The 17,288-nt window shown below is 41.7% G+C and overlaps 1 protein-coding gene across 1 annotated transcript in view; it reads right to left on the reverse strand.

Annotated features, from left to right (window-relative positions):
* The window catches only part of LOC122792782 (testis-specific serine/threonine-protein kinase 4-like), a 69,432-nt gene that overhangs the window by 26,551 nt on the left and 25,593 nt on the right, over positions 1-17,288 (reverse strand). The window contains exon 2 of the mRNA XM_044060352.1: positions 8,250-8,464. Within this exon, the coding sequence (XP_043916287.1) occupies positions 8,250-8,464 (215 nt within the window). The remainder of the gene's footprint in view (positions 1-8,249; positions 8,465-17,288) is intronic.

Here is a 17,288-nt window from a genome sequence, read left to right on the forward strand (position 1 = left end):
TGCTAGGATTCTATGTGTTTCCATATCTCAATGACTGCCTCCTTTCTGCTTCTACCAAGTCTGTACTGATTCAGGCCAGGGATTCCTTGCTCCAACTATGTCTTCAACAAGGAATCACAGTGAATTATGCAAATCTCTACTCTCTCCCACTCAAGCCCTGGAATTTGTTGATGTTTGTCTTGATACAGCGACATAGGTCTGCAGAGCCAAGCATGACACATTACCTTTCTTGCTTCCCATTCAGCTGGGCTATTCTTATAGCTCCTCAGGTCCATGGGAGCTTCCATAGTTCTGGTACCTCTAGCAAGATTTTACATGAGGGTACTACAATGGACACTTGCAGTACAATGGTCAATAGGACATTACCCTCTGTCTGCACTGATTTGAATTACAAATACTTGCAGGGAAAAAATAGCCAGGTGAATTCATGCAAAAGAAGTTTCTCAGGGCTGCCGTTCTATCCTTCCTGGGCCACATTGGCAATGGATGCCTCCCAACTAGAGTGGGGGAACATTATTTGGGAATGACGGTGCAAGGCATGTGGTCTCAGCTGGAGGTCAGTCTTCACATCAATATCCTCAAATGAGAGCAGTCCTATTAGTGTTTCAGGAGTTTCATGATATTCGCCCCTAGGGATGGTTATTATCCAGACAGACAACATGTTGTTGGTCTGTTACAGCAACAAATGGGGGAACCCAGTCCTACCCTTATTTCAAGAAGCAATGAGAGTGTGGCAGTGTGGATCTCTACTGACCACTGTCTACTGGCAATGCATATTCTGGGGAAATCCAACATGCTAGCAGACAAATTGAGCAGGTCCATCTTACTTCCTCATGAATGGTCTCTCAATCCATTAGTAGCAGAAATTATATATTGCCAATGGGGCTAACCATGCTGTGACCACTTTGCTTCCGTCCTCTATTCCAAGTGCAGCAGGTACTTTGCCCTGATCCATCCAGAAAGGGAGTCTCAAAGAGACTCTCTAATTCATGACTGCCACCCCCCCCCCCAGTCTCCTGTATGCCTTTCCTCCAAACCCATCTCATTCCCAAGTTTCTTCAGAAAGCATTTCAGATTTCAGTGAGATAGCAAGATAATCCTCATGGCTTGGTTCTGGTCTTGACAAGTATGGTTTCCCTTCCTATGGCCTCATCTAGTTCACCCTCCCTGGGTGTTGGATCCTTAACAGGACCTTATATCTTGCCCATATGGAACACCTTACCCAGAAATAAGGATCCTCAAGTTGACAGCATGGTTTCTTCACTTCCAGTGATGGCTAGAGAATCCAGATTTTCTTCCCAAATTCAAAATATCCTTACATTGTTCCAGAAAGATTATGTAAAACAGATTTATAAGAACAAATGGAAAAAGATTTTCCATTTGGGCTGTCCAGAGACAACTAGATCCCTTTTCAGCATCTATCCCAGCTTTTCTTAACATTCTTGCTTCCATTTTCAATAATGAAGCTAATGACTCAACAGTTAAGGTACAACTTGCTGCCAATTCTAATTTTCACTTAGTCAAAAACAATTATGTAAGGCCGTTCTCAAAAGTACCTTTTTACTACAACCACCCATTAAAGACTGTACTCCTCCATGGGATCTAACAGTACTTCTTCAAGCTATGATCCAGCCCCTCTTTGAGCCTTCATCCATTGTGGACTTAAAAGTTCCTTTCATGGAAAACTCTCTTCCTGGTTGCCATTACTTCGGCTAGATGAGTATTAGAACTCCAGGTGCTCTATTCCCAGCCACATATCTGTTTTTTTCATAAGGGTAGGATGTTCGTTTGGACTAACCCTTCTTTTCTACCTAAGCTGCCAGAAGACACAAATTTCAATTCATCCAGGAACATACCTATTTTCTTTCCACGTTTTTCTAACAAGGGAGATTACATGTTGCACATGTTGGATGTACATAGACAGCTTAGATTCTGTCTCTATAGAGCTAAAGATTTCAGGAAATCAGACCAGTTGTTTGTCTCCTTTTCTAAGATTAAATTGAGCAAGGTGGTTTCAAAGGTAACTTTAACCGGATGGCTCACTGATTACATTTATTTTGTTTGTAAGACTAAAGGATTGTTATTACCTAAACTCCTGAGGTTCATTCCGTCAGATCTATGGGTATGCCATCTGCTTTATGGTCCAAAGGTTCCATAGATGATATTTGTGAGGTTGCTACTTGGTCCAGTGCTCATACCTTTATAGCTCATTACAAATTGGATATCTTCTGTAGAAATAGGGCAGCATTTGGCTCTGCTGTACTCTGGAATATCCTTCCTTGAGGAGTACCCAGGGTTTTTCTCTAGCTGGCGAGTCTGTCCCATCAGTTGAGGAATGGATGAAAAGACAACATCAGGTACAAAAGTTATGTACTCACCATAACAATGCATCTGTGTTGTTTGTTTTTATTCTTCCTCAACCTCCTGCCCTCCATCCCCACCCTTCATCTTGTTTTGAAAGTTTTTAATTTAGGCTCCTAGTATGTCCTCAGAAGTAATTCCTGCCCACCTTGCTGAAGAAGCTCTGGTCCTCTTTTCCTTCCTATTATAGCTGAAATATAATTTAAATGGGAGTATGCTTATTGCTAGGTATTTTTCTTTTGGTGCAAATTGGTAGGCTGACTAGAAGGCAAACTTTATCTGAGGTAATTCAGGAGAAGAGAGGATTATGGGTGGAGGAGCTCAAGCTACAGAGCCAAAGTTTGATGAAGTGGTCGAAGTCAGATCCGAGGTCAGATCTGATACCCATCAGTTGAGGAAGATAAAAAAAGACAACATAGATGCATTATTATGATGATTATATACTTTTGTTTTCTGCAGTTGAGCCCATTACTGGAGAGTTATGCCTTTAGGTACATCACCAGTGATCTGGTTTTGGTAAATGTATGAATTGTTGCTTTCACAAGAGTTAAACTGCTGAAGGAAGGTGACAACAAATTGCAATTATTTTTTTTTCAGATGTCATTGTGCACTTAGTGCTTGCAATATGTTTTCTTTGGTTATTATGTGGTTCATTGCTTTATGAATTTCATTGTGTACTGAAATGTTGGTGATATTTATCAGTGGCGTAGCTGGTCGAATTATGTAGCTGTCAAATTTCAGCATCTCATCTGTTACATAATTCAGGTGGGTTTCCCCTTTCAATGAGGTTGTTTGACCCTGGAATTAGTATATTTAATTTCTGGGAATGTGGAGGCAAAGCCTGGATGTAAAATTTGATTTTAGTTTCAGTTTTGGTAATCATAAATGTAACCTGTTGGTTTACATTTGCATTACTTTTTAGATTATTTAGTTGGTGGTGATGGTAATTGCCAATGAGTTTGTTCAATGTTTTGTGTTTTGAGGAGCTCATTGGCTCATAGGTTCATAGTTTAGTACTAAGCAGACTGCCCTTGCAAGCTATTTTAAACCTAGCCAATTATCCCTTGTGAGACTCAAACCCTGCACCTTGTGTTTGTAAGGCAAACACCTTAGCCATTAAGCTGATTATTTATTATATACTGTTTTTCTTTATATCTTTACCCCTCTTGCCTCCTAACCAACAGCCTTTCTGCTGTTGATCAGTCCATTTGTAATCCTGTCATCCAAGCGGCCATCAGCTTTTTTTTTTTTTATCATGTGATTATTTCTGTGGATTTTTTATATTCGTATATAGGCATTAGGCATGTCTAAGGGTCAGCTCAGGTGTTTTCTCCTGTCTACCTGATGAATCTGGACATCTTGGGGCAATGCAGCAATTGCCTCATATACACAGACAACCCTCCCCTCCTACCACCCAACACTACAACCTGTGAGAGATGCACTTATATAACCAAACTGGAAGCAAAGCTCTCTTTGCCCAAGAGTGGACTAGACAGTCAAGAGGAGAAGGTAAACACTTGCACCACACCACACTCATCACATAGTCCCTCAAAACCTACACCACGAAAACACACACATAGAAACAAAAAACACACACCTACATTCACTGAGGCTCTCAAAAAAAATCTACCCAAGCAACAGGGACCTCCAAAGCAGAAACGCAAGCAACCTCCACCCCCCAACACAACCCAAATGACACATAGCCCACAAACTCAGTGTGCCACTCAACCACAGCCCATAAGGCATAACAACGTACCCAACACTCTAGTCATAGGTGACTCTATAGTCAGGCACACTGATGTTCCACTCACCAGGCTAAACAAGGAGAAAGTTACTGTCAGCTCTGTCAGGTGCCAGGATCCGCCACATAACGCATGTACTCATGTCACTCCACAGCAAGTACAAATATGACTCTGTCATTGTCCATGTTGGTGTGAATGACCTGACATGTACCTCCCTGGACTACATGAAAAGAGACATGGAGGAGCTTTCTGATCTTGTAACCCAGACAGGTATGACCTTAGCCCTGAGTAGCATCCTGCCATCACCCAGAATGATACTACAGTACAAGGACAAAATTATTGACTTCAACAATTGGCTAAGCTTCTGGTGTCATTCTAAGGGGATCCAGTATCTGTCTGCCTGGGATGACATGATCGACAAACCACGATGCTTTGCCAGAGATGGCCTGCACCTGTCGCCTTTGGGATTCCGGATACTGGCTAAGGCTGTTGCCACCCCTATAGTGCCTTTTTTTAGGTAAGATTCAAATGACAAATTCACCACTGTAACAGGTACAAGCAAGCAAAATCTGAGGGTAATGCTACTTAATGCTAGAAGTCTAAACTTCAAAATGCACTCACTCGAGGCACTCCTTAAAATGGAGAACACCGACATCTGTGCAGTGACAGAGACCTGGTTCAAGGCTCCAGAGAGCACCCCTGCATTATGAGGCTATAGTTCATACCACACCTTTCGGCCACCTAACCCGGACCGAAGCACTAAAAGCGGAGGCGTGTCCATATGCATTAAGGATAACTACACCTCCAGGCTAGTTGCACAGCATAATGCATCTGAGATTATCCAAGTGCAACTAACTCTGGGCAAGACCACAATGCAAATTGTAGCTTGCTACAGATCCCCCACCATGCCCCAGGATTCCCACTCCTCATTTTGTGATACACTGGAAAATATTAGGGTACAACCTAACACCCTAATAATAGGCAATTTCAACTACCTCACCATTAACTGGGAAAACTACTCATGTACCAACTCTTGTGCTCAATGTTTTCTGGAATTCATAAATTCCAATGCCTTGGATCAACTTATCCACACCCCCACCAGGAACAGCAATATCCTAGACCTGGTCATTACCAACATGGGTAAAATTGACCAGAGGTCAATTCCTCGTTGGTCAGATCCGACCACAAACAAATCACCCTAGACATCCACATCCCACCCCCACCCCCCCTTAAGGAAACCACCATAAAAAAATTATCCAAAGTCAACTTTACGCTTCTTAAGACAGAATTGGCAAACTTCACGACACCCATGCTGATGAACAATAGAGATATGACTGCTGAATCCTATACAATTGCACTTTATAAGCACTTACACGACTGCATGGATCGTGCAATCCCTAACAGAACCAAGATGCTATCCTCCAAAAAAGAAAGCCAATCTGGTGATCCCCTGCATTAAACAAACTCTACAACAGAAGAAAGAAACTGTTGCAAAAAAGAGTAAAATCCCATTATTGGAGGAACTCCATGGCCAGCCTCAGTAAGAAGCTGGGATCCCTCATAAAATCCTCCAAAGCTAGTTATGAAAACAAAATCGCCACTGATTCTAAAGACAACCACAAAGCATTATATAGCTATGTTAAGAATCTCAATGGCAACACTCAGATCTGCTCTGAGTTACAGCACAATGGCACTAAATATACAGAACCAACTGATATTACCAACATCCTGGCAGATAGGTTCAGTGCTAACGTTGCCCCTCTCTCATACCCTAAAGTGCCCATCAATATACCGGAAGAATGCAAAGTACCTGTAATCATGGCTGCACAGGTAAAAACACACTCTCTAAAGCCAAGAACACAGCATCCATGGGACCTGACAACATCCTAGGCTGCGTTCTACATGAACTACAGAATGAACTGGCACCCTACCTAAGTACCATGTTCAATCATAGCCTCACCTCAGGCTTTGCGCCCACTGAATGGCGCACAGCAACGTTTATCCCACTCCACAAAGGGGGAGCCACCACGGACCCTGGGAACTAGTGCCCCATTAGCCTGATGAGCCTGGTCTGCAAGGCTATGGAGCGTATCATCATGGAACTTATAAACAATGACATTGGTAATCTCCAAACTCTGGACCCTACCCAGTTCGGGTTTGTAAAAGGCAGATCATGTCTCCTAAACCTGATAGACCTCTTTGAAGAGGTCACCAAAGTCGTAGATGAGGGTAAGGTGGTTCACACAGCCTATCTAGATCTCGCCAAGGCTTTCAACACCATCCCCCACTCTGGAATTATAGACAAACTTATTAAACTAGGTATAAATCCCTATGTCACAAGATGGGTTGCCAACTGGCTCTCTGACAGAGCCCACACTATGAAAGTAGCAGACTCCAAATCCAACTTCAGACCACTTGTAAGTGGAGTACCAAAGGGTTCAGTCATAGGTCCTCTCCTGTTTGGTATCTACTTCTCTGAAGTACAGGCTAACACAGAAGGTCTTTGGCTAACAAAGTTCACAGATGACTGCAAGCTAGGAGCCATAATCAAAACTCCTAACAATGTGGACATCCTACAAAAGGGTCTCACTGAGACAGATGCCTGGTGTCAAAGCCATGGCCTCAAGCTCAATGCCAAAAAGTGCATTGTCATCCCTTTTGTTAAAAACACTGTACCCATGAACTACCACATAGGCAGCAGTCTACTTAGCACCGAACGTATGATAAGGGACCTTGAGACACAGGTGGACAGTAGTCTCTCCTTTGATAATCAAATCAAACAGTAGTCAGGAAATCTTTCTACATGGCACACCTCATCACAAAAGGTTTCTCATCCAGGAAAAAAGAGGTCATTGTTCCCCTCTACTCATCACTCATTAGACCCATTATAGAGTGCAACGCCCCTTTTGGTATGTACCTCACAAGACATCTACAACAACTGGAAAGGCCACAGAAGTACCTCACAAGAGGATTACTGGCCTCAAACACATGCCCTACGCAGACAGTCTCAAAAAACTCCAGCTTTACTCTGTCACATATCGCCTACTCAGAGGCGATCTCTGCCTAACATACAAAGCTATGTCAAACCCAGAGCTGTTGGACATGCTCCACGTAAAGAAATCCCAATCCCTCTGAGCTACATGCTCTAGGGACCTAAACCTTGTCACCATAATAAACAGAACATGCTGGAGGGATAGATTCCTATCCCAGAGACTTCCCATACTCTGGAACAAACTGCCTAGCTATAACAAACAAAGCTCCTCATTAGCACTCTTCAAGAAAAATCTTAATGATTGGATGGGAGATAGGAAATTCACCCCAGGGATCACTTCTGTGGCTCTGCTTGACAGAGGCACAGGAAAATAATTTTCTTGGTTGACAAAAGCCAGGGTACCGTTTGGCTAGGCTTATATAGGCCCTAGTACCTATCTATGAACCTATGAACCTATGTGAGCTGCATGGTCGCTACCACTATCTGGATTATTCCTGCTGCTTTTATCTGCTTTTTTTTTTTTTTTCAGTTTTACACCAAATTATTTCTGTTCATTGGATGACACAAATGCTCACAGATTCAAAGGGCCTGCAGTGTCTTCCTTTGCTTTGAGGAGGTGGCTTGACAGAGCTAAACACATATCCCAGCTAATCTGCATACTGTGCACCTTTCTGTCCTATAGATGGCAATATCACTGTCAATCTGACCTCAGCCCAGAATGGGCAAATTGGCTTTAGTCACTCACTGAAATCATCCCCACAATGGTACTCCAGGTTTGGAGCCACTAATGGATCTTTATTCAACTGGTTCATAATAATAGGACAGAGTATTACTTCTTAAATATCATATCAGTACATAGTCAAACTATCAAGCTCCATGTGGCTAAGCAGAACTGTGACTGTTGTTCCATAAGATGTGGGTGTCTCCATTGTTTCTACATGCTGCAGTTAAACAAATGGAAAAGGTAAGATGTGTAGATCCATGATAGTGAGAAGGATAAGGTTTGCATTTAGATATATTCCAGGTTGTTAAGAGGTTAGTAACTGTTATATGTATTCCTAATGAAAGATAGAGTAAAGTCAGAGGGTTTATGTTTTTATCTGTCCCTTTATGAATGACAGTAATAACATTGTAATAACTCTGAAGTACCATACCGATGTGCAATGCCATTACTATGCATGTAAGCAACGCCTTCACATAGCTGTCGGAACCACTTTCGGGCCTGCTGTTCATTGCAAGCACCATGGTCACTCATCCATTCTGCTACATCCCCTCCGCTTGCTAGTTCTTCTACAATATACATGTAACTTGTAGTTTCGATGACTTGGTAGAGACTGATTATATTTTTATGTTTGAGGGTTTTCATTGCCTGGGAAAGAGAGAGAGAGAGAGAACACAAATGAATATTAGATGGTTAATTTTCCAGTTTTTACAACCAGAACACTACAACTTCTAGATATACATTTGCAATCAAAACTTTAAGAAGGTGTCATATAAATTATTAAATGTTAAACTCACTCTCCACTGAAGTTATCCTTCTAATTTGCATATCTGAACATTTAAATTTCTAACTTAAGATACATGTAAACTGTGTTTACTTGCTACAATATGGATTGACTGACTACAATGTAAAAGGTAAATATAAGACATTTTGATTTGTTCTTGTCTGGACTGTTCAGGATTATATCCCTGTTTCCCACTTGAATCAAAATAGCTCCTTTTTCTGTCTCCGTTTTACCTTCTTTAAAGAGGGAAGAGATCTGTCCCCATCACATAACCAAAGTATAATTTAGTTTGCCTGCAAAAATGGAAACTAAATTTTGCATATTTTGTCTGGATGTACAGTGAATCAGAAGAAGCAGATACTGATAAAAAATGAGCATGGTTTCCTCTTTTAATCTTTATCTTCTGTTTCAAGTAACAGAAACACAGTTAGTAATCAGTGTATGTTTACCTGGGCTAATAGGGTCCTTATGGCTCTGCTGAGACCTAGACCATCAAAAAAAGTGTTGCATCAAATTCATCAAAACCATCTCAGCTTAAATAAAACACTAAAACCAATCTTTTCAGGGGAAGCCCTCCTGTAGTCCTATAGTGTGTGCCTCTCCATGCCCCTGCAAACTGCAACTGTAAACATATCACCTCTGAGATCACATGACAGTGGAGAAAAGGACAAACCCCTTACTTAACTGTGTGCAAGTGTCAGAAAACACACCTATCCCACCAGGAAATACCAGTGTAAGTAAACTGAAAATGCCCATTCACTTACACTGATGAAGTCCAACCAAATGCACTTTGTAGTTAAAATACAGCACATGAACAAACAAGAATGAAAAACTGAAAATTGTAAGTTTGAAGTGAAGATTGATTATGTGAATGCTTACACACATACATACACACACACACACACACACACACACACACATATATATATATATATATATATATATATATATATATATATATATATATATATATATATATATATATAGATAGATAGATAGATACATGGTAGCACTGAATTTTGTTGAAGTTGTTTGGTTCATAAATGTTTAGTAGGCTAATGACCAGAAGGGCCTTTTTAAGCCTAGCCATGCTTCCCAAATCTCTTACAAGTTCTGGTACCCTTGATAAGTGTAAGCAGGGGTTTGAGAGATGAAACATTTACAATCATGGGCCTGGGATATGAACCATTTACAAGCTGCCCGTGACCATTTACAGACATAGATGCCAAACAAGGATGAATTTCCAGTTTGCCATCCAACTGTCCAAGTTACTCTTGAATTGGGATAGGAAGGAATTCTGCTTCACATTGATGGGGAGCCTGTTCTGGAGAAGGGGGTAGTCTCTGGGATACATACCTGTCTATCAAACAGGTCCTATTTATATCACAGGCAAGGTTTAAGTCTTTAGAACAGGTAATTGTGGTGCTGTTTGTTTTGCAGATATGCAAGAGGTCCACCAGAGTGGAGTTTGACAATGCCTTGTATGCCAAGCATAGATCTCCTCTCAACAGCCTGTAGGAGACAGAATACAGGGATAGGGCCTTGAGGCAGTCTGCATAGCACATGTTACTTATGCTCTGTATTCATTTAGTGAGGAAAGTCTATGGATGTTCCAGTTGTTGCATATGCCTGGTTAGATACATAACTAAGGAGGCATTGTACTTGATGATAGGTCGGATGAATGCTAAATACAGTGGAACAGTGACTTCCTTGGACCTAGAAACCTCACCTTTGTTCATAAGTTGCACAACATAGAATAACACATGATGGTCAAAGGCTAGATTACTGTCTGTGTGGGTCCTCAAGTCCCTGACTGCTGGGTTAACTCTTAGGGGTGTGTTGTCAATATGATAGTTACCAGGGGTGGATGACTTCCCAAAGGATACTATTATGCATTTCTTGGAATTTAGTTTTAATCCATGGCTTTTATACCAGTTCTTTGTTTCTACAAACCTGGAGGATACAACCTGATGCTGACCGTTGCAGTCCACACTTAGTCTGCTTGACTAACTACCATAATAACCCCTATGGTGAGAAATAATCCCATCACATACTTTCTGTAGACTTCCACACTTTTCTGTCAATGAGCTTTCAGTAAAATGAGTTTGACCATGTGATTTTCAGTGAACTGAAGTTGCAATAAAATGAAATTGATCCATGTGGGCTTATACGAATAAAAATATATGTATGTGTGTGTTATCTTTTTCTACATATGTTTGTATATACATGCAAACTGAAACACGAACTACTAAACAGCCAGCACATAGGAGATTAAAACATATAATACACACAGGAGCCTGGAACATAATTGTGAGTGCTTTTGTTCCTTTATTATCCAAACCAAGAACATTTTTCAGAATAAAACACAAGTCAAACAGTTACTTTCTTTCAAAAAAGGGTGGTAACACCACATGAACACATGAACTAATCGGAAATATTATAGCAATAACCCACACCTGGGTGTGGGTAATGCTGGATTTACCCACGGTTGGCGTGGTTTGGTCCTCGGGACCAAACAAAGCCAACCGTGGGTAATCAGCATTACCCACACCCAGAAGTTATTGCTATTATGATGACATTATTTAAGAAAAGAAACTATTACTTTTCTTAAATAATGGCATATATAATGCCTGTTTGCTGCCCTTCCGCAGATGTCTGGCATCCGTGGCAGTTCTGATGTACTGCGCCAGCGCAGTACATCAGAGTTGTGAGCAAAAACGGAGAAAGCAAGATCTCCGTTGCTTTTTTAGCTATGTTAAATGGGTTTAACATGGACAGCTTTAAAATAAGCAGCGGAGATGTCCGTTGCTTATTTTAAAACTGTCTCGCTATGTTAGACTCATTAACATAGCAAAACTGAAAAAGCAACGGAGATCTTGCTTTCTCCGTTGCTTTTTTTTAAAACCTGTCTCGCTATGTTAAATGGGTTTAGCATAGAGAGACAGCTTTAAAATAAGCAACGGAGATTTCCGTTGCTTATTTTAAAGCTGTCTTGCTATGTTAAACCCATTTAACATAGCGAGACAGTGTTTTAAAAAGAGAGTTATACTAATGGAAAAAGTCCGGGCGACCGGACCTTTTTTCCATTAGTATAACTCGATTTACAACGGGCGCGCTGGCCAATCAGCATGCACGTTTTGGAATAATAATGGGGGGTCATGGTATAATAACCAATAACTAACTCATCATTCCTAAAAGATACATTGTATCAAAATGTAACAAGGTCAAAACAACCATAAAACCTTGTAGCTTAGTATAGAAATGTTTAAGAAATTTAATGTTGAGCTACCATTCTTTAAAATATCAAAATCTTTGTAGTAATAAAAAACATTTAATGTTTATTGATTCATTTAACCTGGGTTCCTTGTCTGCCTGTAGCCTCATCTGGCACTGTGCCTCTTGGCACTCAAGTAATATTTTCTATTACTACAGTAAAGAATGGTAGCTCAACATTTACTTTTTTATACATTTATATACTAAGCTACAAGGTTTTATGGTTGTTTTGCCCTTGTTACATTTTGATATAATGTCTGTTTTAGGAGTGATGAGTTAATTATTTATTAATATTTCCAACTGGTTCCTGGTGATCATGAGGTGTTACACACACATGGACACATGGATATCTGGATATCTGTCTATAGCAATGTCTCTGTATATAAATTTATATATATATATATATATATATATATATATATATATATATATATATATATATATAAATTTATATATATATATATATATATATATATATATATATATATATATATATATATATAGATTCATAGGTGTGTACTAGGCTAATGGCCCTGGGGCCTTTACAAGTCTAGCCATAGGATTACCCTGGCATCGTGCCACCCGACTTTAGTTCCCAGTGCCTCTGTTGAGTAGAACCACTGGAGTTATCCCTAGGGTGAATTTTCTATTTCCCATCCACTCATCAAGGTTTCTCTTGAAGAGGGTCAGCGAGGTACTCTGCTTGACATGTACAGGAAGTCTATTCCATAGCATGGGCAGTCTCTGGGTTATGAACCTGTCCCTCCAGTATGTTCTGTTGATTGTGGTAATGAGGTTGAGTTCTCTGGAGCATGTGGTGTGGAGGGATTGGGATTTCTTTGGATGTAGCATTTCTAACAGAGCTGGGTCAGACATGGCTTTGTAAATCAAGCAGAGATTGCCTCTAAGTAGGCGATATGAGACAGAGAATAGTTGGAGTTTTTTGAGTCAGTCCATATAGGACAAGTGTTTAAGGCCTAGGATCCTCTTTGTGAGGTATTTTTGTGGTCTCTCCAGTTGTTGCAGGTGACTAGTGAGGTACATGCCAAATGGGGCATTGTATTTGATGACTAGCCTAATGAGGGAAGAGTAGAGGGAGACAATGACCTAATTCTTCCTGGATGCAAAACCCTTAGTAATGAGATATGCCACATAGAAGGACTTTCTGACCATAGTGGCAATGTGGTGATCAAAAGAGAGGTTGCTGTCAACCTGTGTTCCCAGATCTCTTATAACACCTTCTGCATTCAGTGGACTACCATCAATGTGGTAATTCATAGGAACTAGGTTTTTCCCAGTGGGGATAACAACACATTTTTTGGCATTGAGCTTAAGGCCATGGTTCTGCCACCAGTCGTTGGTCTCAGTGAGGCCATTCTGTAGGATGTCAACATCACTTGGGGAGTTAATAATAGGTCCCAAATTGCAATTGTCTGTGAACTTTGTCAGCCAGCGTCCCTTTGTGTTGGCTTGGACTTCAAAGAAGTAGATACCAAACAGGAGAGGACCCAGGACCGAACCCTGTGGGACTCCACTCGTGAATAGTCAGCAGTCTGACTTGGAGTCAGCTACTTTCACACTGCGGGTTCTATCTGTGAGCCAGTTTGCAACCCACCTAGTGGTATAGGGGTTGATGCCTAACTTAGTGAACTTTTGTATGATTCGAGAGTGGGGAATGGTATCAAAGGCCTAGGCCAGATCAAGGTAGGCTGTATGAACCACCTTGCCTTCATCCACAGCTCTGGTGACTGACTCAAAGAGGTTGAGCAGGCATGATCTACCCTTCAAAAAACCAAACTGTGTGGGATCCAGAGTTTGGAGATTCCCTATATCCTTGTTTATTAGGTCCATGATGATGCGTTCCATAGCTTTGCATATCAGACTTGTCAGGCTAATGGGGCAATAGTTCCCAGGGTCTGTAGTCACTCCTTCTTTGTGGAGAGGGATGACTGTAGCAGTGTGCCATTCAGTAGGGACAAAGCCTGAGGTGAGGCTATGACTGAACAGGGCTCACAGGTGAGGTGCCAGTTTACGCTGTAGTTCATGTAGAACACAGCCAGGGATATTGTTAGGTCCCATAGTAGCTGTATTCTTGGCCTTGGGCAGTGCTGTTTTAAACTGTGCAGCAGTAATACTGGGTGCCTGGCAATCTACTGGTATTGTGATTGGTCCTTTATGGGGGGAGAGGGCGTAATGTTGGCACTGAATCTGTCGGCCAGTATATTGGCAATATCTGTTGGCTTGGTATAGGAGGTATCATTGTGCAGTAGCTCAGAGCAAATCTGGATATTGCCATGAAGATTCTTTACATAACTATAGAAGGCCTTATGGTTGGCTTTACTGCCTGCTGCAATTCTGTTTTCATAGCTAGCTTTAGAGGGTTTGATGAGGGATCTCGACTTTTTGTTGAGGCTGATAAGGGGAATTTTTCCAGTCTTGGGACTTCACGCATCAGTTTCCTCCTTCTGTTGTAGAGTTTGTTTATGGCAGGGGACCACCAGATTGGCTTTCTTATTTTGGAGGAGAGTTTCTTGGTTCTATTGGGTATGGCAAGATCCATGCATTTGTGTATGTGTTCGTACAGTGCATTGGTGTATGATTTGGCAGTCATGCAACTATTCCCCATTTGCATGAGTGCCGTGAAGTTAGTCACCTCTGTTTTTAGGAGCCCAAAGTTAGCTTTGGACAAGTTTTTCATGGTGGTTAGCTTTGTGTGTGTGGGGGGGGGTGTAGATTTGCAAGGTTATTAGTTTGTGGTCGGATCTAACCAGGGAGGAGCTGACTATTTGTGTAGAGTAACGGTTGCCCATGTTAGTAATGACCAGGTCAAGGATGTTGCTACTTCTAGTGGGGGTAAGAACGAGTTGGTCCAGGGCATTGGAATTAATGAACTCCAGGAATCCTTGGGCAAGTGTATTGGTACATGAGTAGTTTTCCAGGTTAATGGAGGGGTAGTGGAAGTTGCCTAGTATGAGAGTGTTAGGTTGGTCCCTAATATTCTTCAGGGTGCTTAGGACCGTGGAGTGTGAGTCTTGGACCTATAGCAGGCTACGACCTGAATCACTGTCTTACCCAGTGTTAGCTGCACCTGAAGTATCTCTGATGTATTATGTTGGGCTACCGGTCTGGAGGTGTGCGGATCCTTTATGAATATGGAAACACCACCACCTTTGGAGCTTTGGTCCAAGTTCTGGGGCCGACAGGTGTGGAAAGAGTTATAGCCTGGTAGTGTAGGGGTGCTTTCTGCTGCCTTGAACCAGGTCTCTGTTACAGCACAAATATAGATGTTCTCCATTTTAAAGAGTGCTTCGAGTGAGTGCATTTTAAGATTTAGACTTCTAGCGTTGAACAGCATGACCATCAGATTGCATTTGTTTGTAGCTGTTACGTTGGTAATTTGGTCTTTGGAACACTGCCTAAAAAAGACACTATAGGGGTGGCAAGAGCCTTGGCTAGTATCCGGAAGCCCACTGGTGACAGATACAGGCCATCTCTGGCAAAGCATCAAGGTCGGTCAATCATGTCATCCCAGGCAGACAGATAATGGATCACATTAGAGTGACACCAGTAACTTAGCCAGTTGTTGAAATCAATAATTTTCTGCTTGTACTGTGGTATCATTCTGGGTGATGGTAGGATGATGCTCAGAGCTAAGGTCATACCCACCTGGGCTACATAATATGAGAGCTCCTCCATGTCTCTTTACATGTAGTCCAGGGAGCTACGTCTCAGGTCATTCACACCCACATGTACAATGGCTGAGTCATATTTGTACCTGTTGTTGAAAGACCTGAGTGGCACCTGACAGGCAGCTGACTGTTACTTTCTCCTTATTCAACCTAGTGAGTGGGACATCAGTGTGCCTCACTATCAAATCACCTATGACTAGTGTGTTGGGCATGCTGTTTTGCTTTAGGGGCTTTGGTTGAGTGGCACACTGTTTAGGAGAGTTATGTTTTTGGTGATTAGTTTTATGTTGTGGTGGTTGATTGCGTTTCTGCCTTGGAGGTCTCTCCTGTTTGGGTAGATTTTTATTGAGAGCCTCCATGAAAGTGGGTTTGTGGTTTGTGTTTTTATGTGAAGGCAGTGCTGGTGTGTGTTCTGGAGGGCTATGTGTTCCATATTGTGTGGTGCAAGTGTTGACCTTCTCCTCTTGACCAGCTATTACGGTCTTGGTTGGAGAGTGCGTGGCTTCCAATTTAGATATATAAGTGCATCTCTTGCAAGTCTGAGTGTTGGGAGGTAAGAGGAGAGGGTTGTCAGTGTACATCAGGCAGTTGATACATTGCCTCAGGATGCCCAAGTTCACCAGGTTAATAGGAGAAAGCATAGGAAACTGACCTTTCGACATGCCTGGAGGGGTGGGCATTAATAATAAGTACCGGAGCTGTTTCCTTGTAGAACATTTACTGCTGATAGCACTTTTGTGTGTTACAATAATTGCTACAAGAAGTCTGGTAAAGTGCTAGATTAATAAGCTAGTAAAAGTGCAGGAGAGGAGAGAACTAGCAGATCTAAGGAAAGAAATTGAAGAGCAGTCTCTGGCACCGCTCAGAAGCTTACAAACAGTCCTGGATGCAGCAAATCTGTATCTGGACTAGACTAGTTACTGGAAAGGTGGGAAACAAGTGCAAATGCAGGCTTTTAAGCCAGAAAGTTGAAAGAGATGGAAAAATCACCCAAACAGCCAATAAACTATAATTTCTGGACCAGAATCCACTCCTCTTGTGGTAGATAGGCTACCTAGTGCTTACCACTCCCACTGATAAGCTAGACGGCTTCCTTCCAACACAGAAAGGCTTGAGGGGCTCAGAAGCTTGCTTATTGTCCTGAATACAGCAAATCTATATCTGGACTAATCTAGTTACAGGAAAGGCGGGAAAAGCGCAAACATGGGCTTTTAGACCAGAAAGAGATGGAAAACTGCTCAAATGACCAGTAAACTACATTTTTCTGGGCCAGAGACCATTCCTCTTGTGGTAGATGGCTACCTAGTGCTTACCACTCCCACTGACAAGCTAGAAGGCTTCCCTCTGACACTGAAAGGCTTGGGGGGCTCATAAGCTTACAAACAGTCCTGTATACAGCAAATCTGTATCTGGACTAGACTAGTTACAAAAAAGGTGAGAAACAAGTGCAAATGTGGGCTTTTAAACCAGAAAGTTGAAAGAAATGGAGAAACTACCAAACGGCCAATAAGCTACAATTTCTGGGCCAGAAACCACTCTTGTGGTAGATAGGCTACCTAGTGCTTACCACTCTCACTGATAAGGTAGAAGGCTTCCCTCCAACACAGAAAGGCTTGGAGGGCTCAGAAGCTTACTAACAATCCTGGATACAGCAAATCTGTATCTGGACTAGACTAGTTACAAAAAAGGTGAGAAACAAGTGCAAATGTGGGCTTTTAAACCAGAA

Source organism: Protopterus annectens, chromosome 2.part0, assembly GCF_019279795.1.
Source record: "Protopterus annectens isolate FY-2018-M chromosome 2.part0, PAN1.0, whole genome shotgun sequence".
NCBI lineage: Eukaryota > Metazoa > Chordata > Ceratodontiformes > Protopteridae > Protopterus > Protopterus annectens.